This window comes from Rosa rugosa, chromosome 1, assembly GCF_958449725.1.
Source record: "Rosa rugosa chromosome 1, drRosRugo1.1, whole genome shotgun sequence".
In the NCBI taxonomy this organism is placed as follows: domain Eukaryota; kingdom Viridiplantae; phylum Streptophyta; class Magnoliopsida; order Rosales; family Rosaceae; genus Rosa; species Rosa rugosa.
Window position 1 is genome coordinate 34,936,110 of NC_084820.1, and position 19,309 is coordinate 34,955,418.

The following is a 19,309-nucleotide window of genomic DNA, read 5'->3' on the forward strand; positions in this document are numbered from 1 at the left end:
GGGCCCACCATTGGGCTTATCAAATCTGAGCCCAAATTTGGCCTAGCAAATTTCAGAATGCCAAATTTTTTTCTTGGCATTTGGGATATAGCTTACGGTGGGAGTATGTTGAAGGCCATAAATAGGATTATGGCTTACGGTGGGAGATGTCCAAACTACGTTGCTTTGGATTCGGTTTTGGGCCGGTCCCTAGGGTCTAAACGTCCAGGCCCACGTAACTAAACACTTTACCTCAAAGGGCGGGGCGCCTCATCATCCTAAGAAAAGAAGCATAAAAGAAAAGCTAAAACCCAGAGCGCGGGGTTTGTTAGGGTTTAAGAGACGCCATTTCCTTTGTTACTATCAGGGGCTTCTGATTTGCTTACTATCTATCGCCATGTGGGCTCTTCGTCGTCGTGTATCTCTTCCTCTCAGGTATGCATCTCTCTTCGCTCGATTCATCTTTAATCCCCGCTTCTTTGTTGGGGGATTTATGACATCTTTCAGTTTATACTCGATCAAACAAAAATGTTCGTTTCTTTTCCTGCTGGGTTTTTGATAAATTTTCGATTTTCAAAGTTTTTGTTTTAGAAATCCTAAGTTCAGTGCAGCTCTTGAGAAATGAAAACATGAAGCTGTTTCGATATCTAGTTACAAACAAAAACAAAAAGAATTGAATTTATAAAGTGAAGGAGAGAGTGAAGAAAAGTCCATTTGCTTCAGGTCCTTGCCCTTTGTGGCATATAAACAGATATTTTATACCAAAATCATTCCGCTGTTGCATCTTGTTTTACTATCATTATAGCACTCACTCCTTCTCATGGTTATGAAATAACACCTACCAAAAGGCACCTTTCTCTCTAACAATACTATTGTAAATGTTTCAATCTTGACAACAGTCGCACGCTTCCGAATTTTATGGTATACACATGTATTAATGTATGTCCTATTATTGGATTGGTTTACGCTTTTCCTTTTGTTGCAAATAGTGTGTGAATGCAATTCTTCATCTTTTGGTTCTTTTATGTCTGCCATATTCTTCTCTACTTGGTATTATCCTATACTTACTTCTCCTTTTGTTTCCAGGAAGCAAGGATTTAGCATTGGAACTTCCCATGCTTGTTGTGCTAATTTGGAGCTACCAATTACTTACATACAAGACAAGCCTTCTTTCCTCGAGTCCCCTCAATCAGTGTCCGGTGGATATCTGCCTTCCAAGAGATTATACTACACAACGGATGTTTTGTCAAAGTTCTCTATAGATAGACGCAGCCTTTCTTCACAAGCTGGTACAAAAAGCAGTGGGGAGGAAGATGACTTGGAAGATGGGTTTTCTGAACTTGAAACGCCACCTACTGCTGAGGCAATTCAGGTGAGCAATACAAACGATGAAAATGAAGATGAATTAATCTCTGGACCAGAAGTCTCTGATGATGAAGAAGACATTGAACCTTCTCAAAATGAGCTGGAGTTATCTGAGACAGAGACCGATCCAAATGAGAAAAGGTCGCCAAGGAGAAGGGATGTTTCAGCACTTTTCAAAGCCATCTTAGAATTTCCGGGTTTATCTGTTCATAGTGCTCTGGATAAGTGGGTTAAAGAAGGAAATGATTTAAGCAGGGCAGAGATCTCATTGGCCATGCTAAACTTACGCAGACGTCGAATGTTTGGGAGGGCATTGCAGGTGATTTCACATGTTTTTAGATTTATGCTTTGAGTTTTGTGATTTATGCAATTCTCAAGCGTTTTACTTTCGTCTTATCTGCATTTTAGGTATAACTCTGAACTTGTTTATTTATTTATTTATTTATTTTTATATAACTTTTAAACGTAGGTTGCTTTTGTAAATAGATGTCCAAATATAGCTTCTATTAAATCTTAGTTGGGGGGTGTAGTTTATTTAATTTTTCAATTATAACAATTACTCCAAAAAGATTTTCTCCTTCTGTGAGGGGGAGAGGGGTATTTCTTTGATTTCTGTACGTACTGCAGAGTTGTCTCTGATGGCTTCAGTATTTATTACTTCAAGCTAGGATCATAGAAAGAGAGGCCTGTTGCTTGATCCCTTGCTTGACAGTTTTACTGTTAGTGAACTAGAGTAGGGACCATATGGTGTATGTCTATTCTCAGCATGAAGGTTCATGTGGCTTATGATGAAGAATACAAGCAGATTATTTTAAGTCAGGATTTGGAAAGTAGTTCAAATAAATCTAGGCTTTTATTATTAGGATTATTTCTTTAGGATTCTTTTAAGCATAGGGATATTCCTAGTTATTCTAGAATTATCTTAGCCTCCCTATATATAGAGGCCTTTGTTGTCTTTTGTTTTCAGAGTTGTGAGTTAATAAAAATTGAAAGCTTTTGCTTCTCTCCAGGTTTGTGAGATGCAACCTAACCCTAGGTGTGATGCCTTTAAACCCTACTGGTGTGATGCTAGTAGCCTTATCCTAGAACCTTACGGGTGTGATGCTGGTAGTTCTATCCCTTTCTTCTTAACTTTGTTATTCAAAATTCCTTTTCGTCTAAACAATCGACACCCGCAGCAATCAAATCCTAAAGCGAACCCTAGTTCTACAGTTCTTTTGTCTATTGGTCCTGCATCAGCTTAGCTTTGAGATTTCTACATCACATAATCACCATATTCTTTTTGCATCATCTCAGAATGAATGATGCGTATACCATATAATCACCGTATTACATCATGTTCATGCTCCATAGGTAAGTAAGCATGCTATCCATTGAGTAAAGGAGTGGTTTGGGCGGTTTGTGGCCCATGAGTCCTTGCTGCTGTATGTGTTGTAGCTCATGATCAAAAGCTCCTCTTATATGAGTTCTAGCGTTTTGATGCAATCACATAGCTTGTGCGATCCATCCCCAACCTTAATGAATTGAGAATGAAGGAATTACCAAATGAGCTACTCCGCAGGCATGACATATACGCAGTTGAAGCATAGACCTCCCTCAGGTGGGCACGAACACTTTCCTTGATAATATTTACAAGTGTTCGTGAACTCTATCAGTCAAGTTCTTTTATGTAAGGTGCAAGCGCCTGACCTATGGGCTTGATGGGATAGGAGAAGCTAGTTCATTCACTTGACAGCCTCGCCATAAGTGACTGACTGGGGGACAAATACATGATATCAGTCAAGTTGCAAGTACCAAATGAGCCACTCCGCAGGCATGACATAGACATATATGCAGTTGAAGCATAGACCACCCCCAGGTGGGCAGGGACACTTTCCTTGATAATATTTACGAGTGTTAGTGAACTTTATCAGTCGAGTTCTTTTGCGTAAGATGCAAGCGCCTGACGTATGGGCATGATGGGATAGGAGAAGCTAGTTCATTCACTTGACAGCCTTGTCATAAAAGACTGGGTGGGGAACAAACACATTATATCTAGTTTTTGTGAAGGAAAGCTTTTTATTATGTTATAAAAAATGAATGAAATCTCTAGTTCACATGCAGGGGTGGAGGGGGCGGGAGCAAAAAGTAAAGAACAATTGTACTAGTTTCGATTACTTTTTAGAAGCATTTTTTAATTAATTCTCCACAAGTGCACTAGATGATTATAAGGAATCTACTGCAAGCATTAGTTATAGCTCTAATTAATCAAAATTGATATATTTTTTTGGTCACTATTGAGGAATCGCTTGTTTATAGTTTTTTCATTCTTATAATTGCTTAATTATAGCTAACTAAGAGATTTATAAAATGGTGGAGGTGCCATGGCCACTCCTGGCCCCTGAATGGCTCCGCCACTGTTCTCATGTAATCCTGAATTCGAATTTCTTATATTGAATCTCTTTAAAGTTGTTCCATAGCTTTGGAATTGCAATTCATTTCTACTGTAGCAGTTTGTTTTTCAGTAGCACTTCCTTTTCTTGATAAGTTTGGTCAGTCATCATTTACATTATACCAAGGAAATATTTTAAGTGTGCCCTTATCTTATTGATCGTTGCAGCATTGTTATAGCACTTATGTTCCTTTTCTCTTTCCCAACTAGAATAGTTTCTTGTTTTGTAGTCATGACTCATGACACAGATTTACTTCTTTGTTTCTTCTTCTTATTGGTTGATGCAACTGCACTAGAAGGTGGGATGAGTAAGCCTGAAACATGATCGTCAATAACACTGACTTTAACTGGACAAAATGGGAATATCATCGAGTTATCGCCTTAACTCCGTTTTTAGAGTGCAGGGTAAATTAAGAGTTGGCCTGGAGTCATGAGTTCTCAGATACTTTAGTAAGTTGTATAGTCTTATGTTAAATAGTGGATCAGTCTGATTTAAACACTTATTGCCCTGGAGACTGGAGCTGGAGTCATGAGTTCTGAGTCTGATTCATAGCAGAAGTATTCTCTTTCAGTTTTGGAATTGGCCACAGATATAACATGTTGCTTTCTTGGAACCAGAGTATTCCTGGCACTATAAATGCATGTTGCTTTCTTCCGTTTGATTTCCAGTTTTCTAGAAGTATTTTGTGCTGACTTAAATTTTGAAATTCTGTAATGCTCTGTCGATTTGCAGCTCTCAGAGTGGTTGGAAGCACATAAGCAGATCGAATTTACTGAAAGAGATTATTCATCTCGCCTGGACTTAATTTCCAAAATACGTGGCCTCCAGAAGGCAGAGAAGTATGTTGAGTTGATCCCACAGTCCTTTAGAGGTGAGGTAATCTACCGAACCCTGTTGGCTAATTGCGTTGCTGCCAACAATTTGAAGAAAGCCGAGGACATTTTCAACAAAATGAAGGATCTAGAATTCCCAGTTACCCCATTTACGTGCAACCAGTTGGTCCTTCTTTACAAAAGGCTTGACAAGAAGAAAATAGCAGATGTCTTGCTTTTTATGGAGAAAGAAAATGTGAAACCGACTGCCTTCACTTATAAACTATTAATAGATACCAAAGGCCAATCCAATGACATAGCTGGAATGGAACAAGTTTACGAAACAATGAAAACTGAAGGCATTGAACCAGACATTACTGTAAAAGCTATAATGGCTAAGCATTATGCCTCTGGTGGACTGAAAGAAAAAGCTGAGGTTCTTTTGAAGGAGATGGAAGGCGGTAACTTAAAGGAGAACCGCTGGGCTTGCCGAACTTTGCTTCCCCTTTATGCAGAACTGGGTCAGGTTGATGAAGTGGGGAGAGTTTGGAAGGTTTGTGTGTCAAATCCTCGGGTTGAAGAATGCTTGGCTGCAATTGAAGCTTGGGGAAAGTTGAATAAAATTGAAGAAGCAGAGGCGGTTTTTGATAAGATGTTGAAAACATGGAAGAGACTTTCTTCCAGGCAGTATGCTGTGCTTTTGAAGGTGTATACGAACCATAAGATGCTTGCGAAAGGCAAAGATCTTGTTAAGCTTATGGCAGATAGCAATTGCGAGATTGGCCCATTAATTTGGGATGCACTTGTAAAACTCTATGTGGAAACTGGAGAGGTTGAAAAGGCTGATTCTATTTTGCAGAAGGCTGCTGAGAAGAACCAGAAGAAGCCAATGTTTAGTTCTTATATGGCTATTATGGATCAATATTCAAGGAGGGGTGATATCCATAACTCAGAAAAGATATTTTATAGGATGAGACAGGCCGGTTACACAGCTCGACTTCGTCAGTTCCAATCTCTTGTCCAGGCCTATATAAATGCCAAGGCTCCAGCCTATGGAATCTGGGAGAGAATGAAGTCGGATAATATCTTTCCCAACAAAGCTCTGCTTGGGCAGCTGACACAAGTCGATCCATTTAAGAAGACAGCAGTGTCTGATTTGCTTGATTGAGGAATTTGACGGTTATTCTTCAGATCGGATAATTGAATCTTTTGATCTAGGAGCCACTATCTATAACATTGTAGGTTCATATTATGTTTTGCAACTATCTATTTCAAGTTCAGAGTTTATTTCCCCATGCTGGAGTATTTATCTACCGTATGGCAAAAACTTGGGCATTGTGGGATTTTGATCTTGACTTTCATAGACTTTGTTCATTACCTGTGTTATAGTTGTCGTTGATTCTGATGACTTATTGTTCCTAGTTCCTACCCTAGTGTTAGAATATGCCATGTTATCTTATTCTGTGAAAGCTATTATTTTTAAAATGTTCTCTTTTTTTGTTCCGATACTTTTTTTTTTTAGGGAAAGATAATAGTTTCATTCATAGTAACGCAAGCCAGAATGGCACAGATACAAAGCCCTAACTAGGGAGGATAGGTGCCATTACATTAAAAAACAATTCCGCTCCTTTATTCAGAAGGAGTCGGCCAACGAGTTTTTCAGTTGCTCCACCTTCCACTGCCGAATTCATTGTACGCCGCCGCCACAGAGAGGAAGAAGAGGTCGACGCGGTTCTGATGGAACAAATTTCATGGCCTGAGGTGGCCAGAATCGGTGCCGGTGAGGCCGAGAAGCAGGTTCGACGCCAATTTGCCTATTTCTGGGTTTGGGGGTTTCTATTTCCAGGACCTTCTATATAGGTGGTTTCCAAAACAGGAAGCTACTATTTATAGTATCAGGGTTCCCCCTAATTACAAAAATGTCACTAACTTAAATCCTTAATAACTTATTCGTTACAACTTTGATTTTAAAGTGCTTTTTCATGTGCTCGATTTAACGCCCTCTACAACTTTCCAGAAGAAGTTTTCTGGTAAAGTGAATAAATTAAAAAGTCAACTTTTGGAAGCCCCTAAAAGTTTCGAATCGAAGTTAAAAGTGAAGATGATTATCGAACTTTTGGGTACGGGGTGCAACAGCTTTGCATTCTTTAGCTGGGAAGGGCATCTCAGATGCTAAAGACTTGCTATATGAAGTTCTTAGATGGACTGTTGGTGATGGTCATTCTATTCTTTTTTGGTTCGTCAATTGGGTTATGCCTTTTCCTTTATTTTCATTTATTCCATAACAGTAGAGAAATCAATTAAATTGGCCTCTTAAAGTTTCTCATTTTATCCATATTCTTTTGGTAAAGAAGCTTTGTTGAATATTCTTCCAACTGATATTGTTGATAAGATCATATCTATTCCTTTGCCTTTCTTTCCTACCAGGATGAGTTTGTTTGGGGCCCTTCAGGATCAGGTACTTTCACTGTTAAAAGTGCTTCTTGGCTTCAATCTCAACAGGTTCATGCTCACTCTAAAGCTTCTTTGTTAAATAAAATGTGGAAGTTAAATTTACCTCCCAAAGTTAAGATCTTTGCTTGGATTCTAATTAGAAATCGTTTAAGAACAAGAGATAAGCTTTGTGCTTATAATCATAATATGTCTCCTCTTTGTCCGTTTTGTACTAATTCTTCCAGAAACTATTGACTAGCTTTTTATGTATTGTCCTTTCACTCATCAGGTTTGGACTTTAACTCATTCTTCTAATCCTCTTCAGTGGAATGGCTATTTTATTTCTTGGCTAGATCATATTAGTAATGTAGGTTCATCTTCTGATTCTCTTGCTCAAGTGCTGCTTATTTTTGGTCCATTTGGCATTCTAGAAATAGGTTAGTCTTTCAACAGTTAGTTCCTTCCCCTAATAAAACCTTGTTTGGGGCTATTATGATGGGAAATAAATTACTATCAGGCTAACCCTAAGAGTAGTCAGCCTAAGTTGTCCAAATATTTTCATATGGCAACCTCCTGATTCAGAGCAAGTGCAATTAAATTTTGATGGTTCCATAGAAATGACTCAGCTACTATAGGTAAATCCTTGTGTTGCAACTAACAAAAGATTAGGTCATTCTAGTGTTCTAATTGTAGAAGCAACTGCTCTCAGAGATGGTTTACACACTGTCTTACTTCATTATTATCCCAATATCTTTGTTAAGGGGGATCCAAAGCTCCTGACTGACTGCATTCAAGGGAGGGCTGCTGTTCTTTAGAGAATTAAAATCTGGTTCAAGATATTAAGCATCTAGCTCAACAGGTTAATTCTATTTTCTTCCGGCACATATACCGAGAAGTCAACTTTGTTGCTGATCATCTAGCATCCTTAACTCATCAATCTCGAAATCCGTTTGTTTGGCTCTTTTGCCTTCCCCTTTCTGTGTCCCTAGCATTCTATTTGGATTAACTGAGATGGGGAGTTAGTCGTGGTTTTGTGTTTTAGTTGTTTTGTTGTGTTTTTGTCATTAAAAAAAAATAAAAAAACAAAGACAAATGCTGTGAAAAAGTGAGGAAGCAGAACACCATATAGAAGCAAATAATGAGCTTGTCGTAGTTGTGATGGCTAAGTACTAAGTGAATTATGCTGATCCTTCTAGATGACGAGGTTCGTCGTGCCCATAATGTCGAAAGACATAAACATGTACGAGGCAAAAATCTTCTAGAAGATTATTTCATCAAAGATCCAATATTTCTTGCGGAAAGAATTTTAAAGACGCTATAGAAATATAGAATAGGACGTTCACTTTTCACTTGCATCTTGTCTGGGGTATGCAACTATGATATTTTTTTTTTATTATTATTTTTGGGTGCAAAAATTGACTTGGTTGCACAATGCTTGCCTATGGAGCATCAGTAAACCAATGCGATGAGGTCTGTTGGATGGGGAACTCTACTGCACCCAAGTCATTGAATTGGTTTTATACTGCAATAGAAGCTTAGCCTCCAAATGCTGCAGACTTGGTGAGGCTTCTTAACAAAGTTTAACGTCGTGATTTTTCAGGTATGTTCGGTAGCATGGACTGCAAGAATTGGCAATGGAAGAATTACCCCACTGACTAGGCTGGAGCATACACTGGTTGATAAGGCCACCTCCAACCCATTAGTTCAAACTGCTAAGGGGGCAAAAAATAGCCCAATTCAACTTCAACCCATGATGTTAAGGGGCAAAAGTGCCAAATTTGAGGGGCAAATGTGAGGTTTTTTTTTTTTTTTTTTGGTCAATGGAAAATATGTATTAGATGGTCCAACTAGTACATCCAAATACAAGAGGTACAAAAGACCCCAACATCAAGAGGCGCATAGGCCCCAGCAACAAGAGGCACATAGGCCCAGCAATAGAGGCACTTAAGGCCCAACATAAACAAAATACAACCCATAATGGGTGTGGCCAAATTACAAGTCAGAAGCCCAAATGTAAAAGAAAGAAACCCTAAACATTCTAACAGCCACCACATCTTCATCAGCCGCATAGTCTTCCTGCCGCAGTAATCAAGTTGTTATCTGACGTCAATTCGCCGCCGCCGCATCAGATCGCACCGCCTTCTCCACCGGTTGTGACACACTAGCGGGCTCAAGAACGCCCAATAGAAACCGAATAACCAAAGAGGGAGTGATTACCGAGGTAATCTGGACACCCTCTGTTGATATAACAAAAATCCACCAACGGGTGAAAGTTTGTTTAGAGATGGTGGAGCATGGAGCCGATCTGAAAGCAAAATTGGTCAAACCTGTCAAACAAAAACAATAACAAAGGAGGAAGAAGATCTGTGCTAAAAAATTGATGAAGAGTTGATGTGAGATAGGATTTGGGTTGTGGTGAAGGAGTGAAGAGGTGGAGAGGTGATGTGGTTGGTGAGAGTGAGAGCTCGCCCAGTCATGGCAGAGCTCATGATGGCAGCAGCAAGTGATGGGTAGATGGAGAACTTGAAGGAAATAGAGGGAAGAGAAAGAGATGGAAAATGAAGGAAAATGGCAGATCTGGTCAAGAAAAAGGCTGGGTGGATGGAGTGGAGATGGAGATAAAAGTAGTGGTGGTGGTGGTGGTGGAAACAGAGGTGATGGTGAGACTCTCAAAATGATGGCTGATTTGAGAAAATTTCTAGAGAGAAGGAGGACCCTCTCTCTCTAGAAACTTTCCCTGGCTCTTAGTTACAGAAAGGTTTCAGCAATGGCAAATGTGAGGTTAAATGGCTAAAAATAACCCTAAGGAGAGCCCTTTGGCCCTTGAAAAAATTGGATCAGAAGCATGCTGGCCCACGCCTAGTAGTGGAGGCTGACAACAGCATGACGTCAGCTAGCCGTTGGGTAATTTTTTTTTTTTTAAATAGCCGTTGGTTAGGTTTTTTTTTTTATAGCCGTTGGGTTTGTTTTTTTGTTTTTTTAGCCGTTGTCAGGGTTGTCACTGACAAGTGTTTGCATTTTCTTACTTTGTTGTGTAACTTTTAAATGCTTTTGTCATGAATAAATAAATATTAAAAATATGATTCCAGTTTTATTCCATTTCAAAATTAGTTAAAGATATTTTTAATTATCTTTAAAAAAAAATACAACGGAAAAAATATTTTTTATCATAAAAATTATTTCAATTACTATAAGTCAATTGACATATATATATATATATATATATATATATATATATATATAACATAGGGAAGGTTCTGAAGAGGACGTCCGCACTTTTTCTGGGTTGCGGACGTCCTCTTCAGAACCTTCCCGTATATAACATATCCAAAATGTTAAAATATATTTTAGGGATATAATTTAGTCTTGACGGGTTGGAGACGGTTAATGTCAGATCAATGAATAGTATAGAATTCAAGCTAAAATTTAGCCCTTTGGGTTGGAGATGGCCTAAAGGTACCCAACTATCATTCTTCAAGTGGTGGCCTCGTACGACACGTAGATAATGCACGCATTCTTTGTTACACGGGAATCTAGCAATGACATCAATGTGTTAGGCCCAAACCGGGAAACTTGGGTTTCGACTATGCCTTTAGGCCCAAAATGGGCTACCGTCCTTTTAGTTTGGTTGTCTATTTACTTTAATTTATTTTCTCTTTTTCTTTATACTATCTTTTGCATGTGAAAATTAATTTTTCAGCAGTATATGTTCTTAGAAGAAAAGATAAAAAAAAAATTTCCTCTTGTGCAGGAATCACACGCGATGACTTGTTTAAGCTATTTTGTCCAGGTTCACTTGGGGGAACCTCAGTGCAGAAACAAGACGAGATGCACTATAATGAATAGCAACACCAAGGTAGTCAAGATTCATTACACAAAGAAAAAACAAATAGCGCATGAAACTCTTGAAAAGTATGAAAATAATTTGGTATTTTGCAATCTATATTTTATCAACGACATATGTATCCATGTTAATAAATAGCATAGAAAATATTGGAAGTTTTTTTTTTTTTTTTTTTGGTGATGGAAAGATTTTTATTCAAACAAGAACAACATTACAAACAAAAGACCCAAAACGAGCCCAAATAAAAAGCAACAAACAAAACCAAATAGCCCTACAATCTTCAGCCACAGTGCAGATCTAACAGGAGGGAGATGACGTAGTGACGTCGCCGCCACCAGCCAAGCCCAAAGGTGACACAGAAACGTCACCAGATCTGCCGATGAAGACATGGAGTCCAACCAAAACAATCCCGTGCAAGTACAGCAGCATAGAACCCATCGAAAGATCTCCATAACCCAAATCTCTAAACCATACAAAACATCCTCAGAAACAAAGTCAGTAACCAAAGCAGAAGAAAAAAAGAAAAAGAGATAAGGAGAAGGAGACTGATCCGCAGAGGGATCAAAGGGACAGACGGTCGAAGACCGTGCAGACCCTTGTTTGGAAGTTTGAACACTTGGACGACACAGGAAAAGAAAAAAGAAAAAAAATGAGTGCCCTCAAGATCACCAAAAAGCACCACAAACACTTGAACAATCCTTTCCCTTCCGCACCTCTCTCTCTCCCGCTCATCCAAGGAAACCTTGTCTTTAATTCTGAAACGGTGCCTTCACCCCAACGTTTTGATATTGGAAAGGATTTTGAGCTGTCTTGGAACACCAGCAATGGCGGGTCTTTGTCAATTTCTCACCGATGGCAGCCCAGGAGAGCCATATGGTCCACCGTTCCTGGTCAAGCCTTTGTCTCTGCAGCAGTGGCTCAAACACGAGTGGAAGAAAGCAGGGGTTCTTTTGTGGTCGAAGACATTTGTGTTGATCTGGTTTGCCATCACCAAACCATTCAAGACATAAGGGTGATCAGTCAGTCTGATCATCATGATTCTCCATCTGGGTTTTCAGGGCTGGACCTGGAATCAGATTCTCCAGGTACCCAATTCCCTATTGTCCTTGTAACTGGCTGGGTTTTCAATACGGAGAGGAGGAAGAAGCGTTTTCTGAAATTTGAGGGGAAGGGATCTTCTGCTTGTGCAAAGTATTGGGTTTTGTTTGAACAGAAATGCAGTCATCAAATTGGGTTCCAAGTGAAGCTCGGACAACCCAACTTTGAATTTCCCACCAAAGCAGCTACTTACAAGGGTTTTAGAACTAGGCTGCTGGGTCGGTTTCAGAAACCCAGGCTGCGGTGGTCTTGGTCCTTTACGAGGCCCAGAGGGTTTGTCTTGCTTCCCTCTGAGGCTCAACAATTCAAAGAATTCAACAGGGTGTGCCTGACATATTCAAGTGAAGAAAAGGAGAGGTTTTATGGATTTGGGGAGCAATTCTCTTTTATGGATTTTAAGGGCAAAAGGGTGCCCATTTTTGTTCAGGAACAGGGTATTGGGAGAGGAGATCAGCCTATTACCTTTGCAGCTAACTTAGTCAGTTACAGGTAACCCATCTACTTCTATTTAACAATGAGATATTGGCAAATGAGTTTTGATTTCTTCCCGCATTGCAGGGCTGGCGGCGATTGGAGTACAACCTATGCTCCTTCCCCATTCTATATGACTTCAAAGATGAAATCTCTTTACCTTGAAGGATATGATTATTGCGTATTTGATCTAACACAACATGACAAAGTTCAGATAAAGGTACTTTTGAATAACTATTGCATCTTGCACTCAGTCACCATGCCATTTATATTTTTTATTTGGATTCTTCAGAATTTTATTTAGACCGAATAATGTAGGAACTGCAAGGTTGGGATTGAGTTTGGGTCCAAAAGGTAGCAAAGGGAGATCTATGTGTTTTTGTCTCATATTAGAATCATTAGCGAGAATTAAGTTTAATATTAGCATTTACATAGAATTGTCAGATAAGCAAGTACAGGACCTTCTAAAATAGATAAGGAGCTAGCAAGAGCTCAGATAAAGCGGCGCTTGGAATAGAGATAGGTGGGTACATAGCCTTTTTCCATTCATATCCTCTCTCATATAGATTATCAGTATATCATAACTATACCAATGCTATGCTGGTACAAATGGTTGTGTTTTTTCCTTGGAGGGTTTTTGGGTTTAGACCGAAATTGAATGATCTGGAAGTTGGGGAGCTTTGGTGCTTATACTCTTGGCTCAAGGGTGATCAAGACAAGATAAAAGTAGGTGAATGTTTAAGGCTGGGACTGATTTTATTTTAGTTTTTATTTTTTTTAATCTTAGCAGTTTATGCATAACCCTTTAACTTCCTTAGTTCAATCGTTATTTTGTAATTGGGAATTTAGGATGCCTAAGTTCCCTCCTAATGTTTGGGTGTTAGATTGGACTAGTACACATGGGAAGCTAAATACATAGTTGTGATTTGCTTCGAAGGATACAACCTTTTGGTTGTTTCTCCCCTAAGCCTTGTATAACTTGCAAGAAGCAAGTGAGAGTGTCAATCATTTGTGATTGGTTTAGCTCTTTGGAAAAGGGTGTTTAGGGAATGTAATGTGAGCTAGGACATAATAGCAAATTGTTGTGACCTAATTGTATGAAAGATACTGTAAAGACCTGTATTTAAATTAGGCAATACAGTATTTTTTTTTTTTAATTAAAAGGACACTCCAATCAGATTAGATTGTACACATCTTATAGCTTGCCATTCTTTTCTTTTAATTTGAACCTAGCCCAAACGTCTGATCTCTTTCTGTGAAGTTTGAATGACATCATACCCTGCTTCTCCTTATACTATCATCTTCCTCTTAGACAGTGACACCACCTTGTCAAAATGACTACCCTTGAGCAAATTTTATCAGCATCTATATTCGTTTCTTCTCTTTTTTCATTGCAAATGGAGTGCTCTCGCTTCCAGTTACCAACTTTTCCATACTGTCCAAATTGTTCTTTCATCTTCTTATTATCTTCATGATTGTAGATGGTTTTGTTCTTCTGTTTTTCTCTTGGTTCTGTTTGAGTAAAACTCTCGGTCGAATTTTATTACTACAAAGGTTCATGAGTTTTCAATGGGTGAGTTTCTTGAATGTTTTAGGGTCTTGGATTGCTAGTTCATATTGTTCGCTTGATCAATCTGAACCTATCTTTGTGCTGTACTTGGAAAATTCAGAGTTGAAACCTATTTAGAGGCAAATGTGCAGGAAAATATACAGATATGATTAGTTTTGAATATCATTGTCATTCTTTTGACTTGTTTAAATCGGTCTTTCCATGTTTGTTTGAAATCTGGATCATATCATAGATATAGTAATGTGTAAGTGGTTTTGCTTGATGAAACAAGGATTTATGGAAGTTTGACGAGTCATATTATAGACTTTATAAGTGTGTGTGTGTGTGTGTGTGTTATCGCTTGAGAGAACACGAGTTGATAAATGAAAGAGAAGACTAATAAATGTTAAGTAGATTGCATGCATATTCATGAGAACTAGAGAGTGAACATAACATACATGCGAACATATGCATTTATAAATATTGTTCGACAACTTCTTTTGTGTGTTACTTCTTTTAGTTTATTAATTGACCATGGTCAGAATTTTTTTTTTCCTACCGAGTGTAGGTTGTCTAGCAGGTCTTGAACGATAACTTAAAAGCACCAGAAGACCAGAAACTAGGTGTAATAAGAGTATTGTACTCTGTACCACTAGGATTAGATTCATGTCTTGTGGGACAGTCTGGTTCTGAACAACTTTTGAATCTTCTCTGTTTTAGGAATAGCTCATCTTTTACTGTTTTCTTAGATTGCAATGTAGCAGTTTGTTAATCCAGTCTTCTGTTTGGTGTTTCTTTTTTCTATGGATCTTTTTATTTATTTACCATTTGCTGGTGTATCTAAGAGCTTTGTGGATGTCTTATCTTTTCATCTAATCAATAAAGTTCAGTTTCTTATATAAAATAAAAGAGCCATATTTTTACTGGCTCAGCTCATACAGTATCTCAAACGTGCAGTTTTCCATTTTTGTGTATACTGGAGCTTGCAGATACATGGGAATTCAGTAGAGGGACGGATATTGCATGGAAACTCACCGACTGAGCTCATTGAATGTTTCACTGAAACCATTGGGAGACCTCCTAAACTTCCAGACTGGATTATTTCTGGAGCTGTTGTTGGCATGCAGGGTGGCACAAAATCTGTACGTCGTATTTGGAATGAGCTTAAGAGTTACAATGCTCCAGTTTCAGCATTCTGGTTGCAGGTATGTACATCCCGTGCGCCAAAACAATCTACATTACATATGAACCGTTTAACATGTTTTTTGGTTTTTTATTTGATCAATCCCAACAATATTTGCAATTCTTCATCTTCGCATAAGCTATTGAGCAATTTAAAACTGTAAGAAAACTAATTTCTAATTATTTCCACCAAATTTTGTCAAGTAAAATGTATGACTAGAAGTATGGTTTTTAACCCTCATACTTCTTTCACAGGATTGGGTGGGCCACAGAGAGACATTGGTTGGATCACAACTCTGGTGGAATTGGGAAGTAGATTCAACAAGGTATATGGGATGGCAACAACTAATCAAAGATCTTAGTGCTCAGCATATTAAAGTGATGACATACTGCAACCCATGTCTAGCTCCGGTATATATCCTCATCTTCAATAACTAATTTCTGTATAAACTTTTTTAGTACAACTCCCACAATCACTCATTGTCACTAATCACTTTAAGATTCAAAAGGCAAACGGGCATGTATGATCATCACGCTTTTCTTTTCTTAACCAAGTGAAATGAATGACAATGTCTCACATGGAACCAAAATCTGTGCTGATACTTATTTCAGTGTCATGAAAAGTCAAACATAAGGAGAAACCTCTTTGAGGAAGCAAAGAAGTTGGACATATTAGTGAAAGACAAGCAAGGAGAACCTTATATGGTTCCAAATACTGCTTTTGATGTAGGAATGTTGGACTTGACACATCCAGATACTGGAAATTGGTTCAAGCAGATTCTTCAGGAAATGGTTGATGATGGAGTCAGAGGGTGGATGGCTGATTTTGGTGAAGGCCTGCCTGTGGATGCCACCCTCTATTCAGGTTCGGAACCTCAACTTGATTCTTTAAAGGGTCCTCTCATGACCTTGGTCATGAGTTCTGTTATGCCATGTGACAAAGTGTGAATTGGAATCTCATAGATTGAATTATAATTTCTTTTTACTTTAGTAGTGAACAAATATCCTGACATACAAGGCAAGAAGACTAGGGTTAGAAGATTTTCTATCAAAGAAAAAGGCAAGCATTTACATTTTGGATGCTCTCTTAAGCTTGAAATGTTCTGTAATGGTTTTCCCTCAGTCACTTCTTAACTATGTTTTCTCTCACAGCCTCATAACAACAGTTCTAATAATGTTCAAACCGGCAGGTTCACCTTTATGCCAACAAAAACAGAAATTACTTCATCAAGATATACCCTTCATTTGAAGTGTTCCATTTGTTTTGTAGTTTTGGTAATTGAATTGAATTCAATGTTTCATTAAGTCACTTAGAAGTTAGAACTATAAAATTATTTGTTCAGAATGACATTGCAGGCGAGTCTAAGTGTCTTATTTTGTATGTAAATGTTTCATTCAGTCTTTTGATAAGGATTTTTATTCATCGTTTCAGGCGAAGATCCTATTTCAGCCCACAACAAGTACCCAGAGCTATGGGCCCAAATAAATAGAGAGTTTGTGGAAGAATGGAAAGCTAACCGTGTGGGAAAGGAGAAAGAAGATCCACAAGAGGCCTTGGTCTTTTTCATGAGGGCTGGTTTCAGAGATAGCCCCAAATGGGGAATGCTATTTTGGGAAGGAGATCAGATGGTAAGTTGGCAGATTCATGACGGAATAAAGAGTGCTGTTGTTGGTCTACTCAGCAGTGGAATTTCAGGGTATGCTTTCAATCACAGTGATATTGGAGGGTACTGTGCTGTAAATTTACCTTTCATCAAGTATCGAAGAAGTGAAGAATTGCTTTTGCGATGGATGGAGCTAAATGCTTTCACCACTGTTTTCCGGACACATGAAGTAAGTTCAACATCTGCAATCTGAAATACATAGGCATCATCATCGTCATCATCATCAATAATTATCATTGGTAAAAATAAGAGGGAAAAGAAGTAGAATCTTGGAAGTCCTGAGCAAAACCTTTTACTGAACATGTATATTTCATGATTGATATTGATTGAAGATAAAAACTACAACATGACCTAGATGCTTTAATCAAGAGAGAAGTACGTAGATCAGTTAATTTCAGAGCTGCAAAATCATCACCACATACTCTCAAGATAAAAACAAATATGCAATGCCAATAGAGAATAAAGGTTTGTTTAATAATGTATGTCATTTTCATTTGATGTTTTCATACCCATTACCGCAAAAACATGTATGATCTTATCATCTGCTGATCTAACTATCTCTCTTCTGCAAATAGGGAAACAAACCATCTTGCAACAGTCAATTCTACTCAAATGAGAGAACTCTAGCTCATTTTGCACGATTTGCTAAAGTCTATATAGCTTGGAAGTTCTATAGGATCCAGCTCGTCGAGGTAATTCCTGAACATCTTGTATACAATTTTATTACAACCTTTGAGATTTCCGTAGAAAATATGACAAACTTCTTTCCTACATTATAGGAAGCGACTCATAGAGGCCTGCCTGTATGCCGCCACTTATTTCTGCATTACCCTAATGATGAACATGTTCATAATTTGAGTTACCAGCAGTTCTTGATTGGTACTGAGATTCTGGTGGTGCCTGTCCTCGACAAAGGTATGAACAATGTGAAGGCTTATTTTCCAACTGGTAATGACTGTTGGCAACATGTATGGACTGGAAAGCAGTTTACTGAAGAGGGTTTTGAAACCATAGTAGAAGCTCAAATTGGTTACCCTGCTGTATTTGTTAAGACTGGTTCCGTTGTTGGAGAGACGTTTTTGAAAAACCTCAGAGATTTGAAAATTCTTTAAGGCAAAAATCTGGCCATTCAAATTATAAATAGTTTTTAGCCTATATATATATATAGGGCGCTTCTAGTAAAGAATCCATTTTTTTTGGCATGTTTAAGGGATCGCTTATGGGATCAACTTTTCGATCACATCTTCACATCTCAACTGTTCAAATTTTAGGACTTCCATTGTTAGATGGGTAATGAAGATTTTCAGACAGATGCAAATTAGAGAACATGTGCACATCCTGATTGGTAGATTCTAGTGTTGCTTGTCCTTGAGAGTTGAGACCTTGACAAAGATATTAAAGATATTAATTATGTGAAGGCTTATTTTCCAGTAGGTAATAGTTGTTGGCAACATATATGGACTGGAAAGCAATTTACAAAAGAGGGTTTTGAAACCAAAGTAGAATCTCAAATTAGCTGCCTGTAGTATACGTTAAAGACTTGTTCTATTGTTAGACATACGTTTTTGAAAACCCTCGGAGATTTGAAAATTGTTTAAGGCAAAAACCAAGCCATTCAAATTATAAATAGCTTTTAGTGTTGAGTCATTCAAGTACGGGATTTTTTTTATATTCTCTCTCTTTTTAAGGGATTGCTTGTGAGACTCATTTTTCGATCACATCTCCACATCTTGACTATTTAATTTTTAGGCGGCCTTCATTAGCTGATGACGTATGCAAATTTCAACCATGCAAAAATTAAAATAAAGATATGTGTGTGTGTGTGTGTGTGTGTATTTATTCATTTTTTGAAAACCTCAGTCCTTCTCTGCTAAGGAGGTCCTTAGATATTAAATTTCCTTGATATACTCACTTTTCGATCGCATATCCACATATCAATCGTTCAGTTTTTAGGTATATATGAATAGATCATCTCTGCAAATTTTCAGCCAAATTGATAATCATTAAGGCATTCAAAACTGCGATTTACAATTATGAACACGAATGGTTCAGGTTGGACATATTTGGTTCGTTCATTGATTTAATCTAGTTTGATACCTTAACGATCATTAATTTGGTTGAAAATTTGCAAAAGTGATCTGTACATTAGGACCTAAAAACTGAACGGTCGAGATGTGGATATGCGATCGAAAAGTGGGTCTATCAAGGAAATCCTTAGATATTAATATGGATTAATTTCAGTTTACCCCCCTAAGGTTTGGGGGTGTCATCATGTCACCCCCTCGACTCTCAATTTTGAATTTTTACCCCCCAAACTTTCCAATTTCAGTCAGTCATGTCCAATTTCTCAGATTCCGTCCAAATTGGACGTTAGTTCTGACGATCTAACCCACTTTGAAGCCTTTTATGGTCATTTCAAGATATACAAAAAACTCACATGTGTCCTTAAAAGGCTTCAAAGTGGGTTAGAACGTCAGAAT

The 19,309-nt window shown here is 38.1% G+C and overlaps 2 protein-coding genes across 2 annotated transcripts; both read left to right on the top strand.

Moving 5' to 3' along the window:
* The first annotated feature begins 255 nt into the window (after positions 1-255).
* Positions 256-6,078, top strand: LOC133724746 (pentatricopeptide repeat-containing protein At1g80270, mitochondrial-like). The gene is made up of 3 exons (XM_062151578.1): positions 256-414; positions 1,066-1,663; positions 4,509-6,078. The coding sequence occupies exons 1-3, from the start codon at positions 377-379 to the stop codon at positions 5,754-5,756; spliced, it is 1,884 nt and encodes a 627-aa protein (XP_062007562.1). The 5' UTR covers positions 256-376; the 3' UTR covers positions 5,757-6,078.
* Positions 6,079-11,017: 4,939 nt separating this feature from the next.
* LOC133724748 (uncharacterized) lies at positions 11,018-17,984 on the top strand. Its single transcript, XM_062151579.1, has 8 exons — positions 11,018-12,452; positions 12,522-12,654; positions 14,973-15,188; positions 15,421-15,576; positions 15,778-16,030; positions 16,598-16,998; positions 17,405-17,521; positions 17,609-17,984. Exons 1-8 carry the CDS (start codon positions 11,515-11,517, stop codon positions 17,939-17,941), a joined length of 2,547 nt encoding a protein of 848 aa, XP_062007563.1. The 5' UTR covers positions 11,018-11,514; the 3' UTR covers positions 17,942-17,984.
* The last annotated feature ends 1,325 nt before the right edge of the window (positions 17,985-19,309 follow it).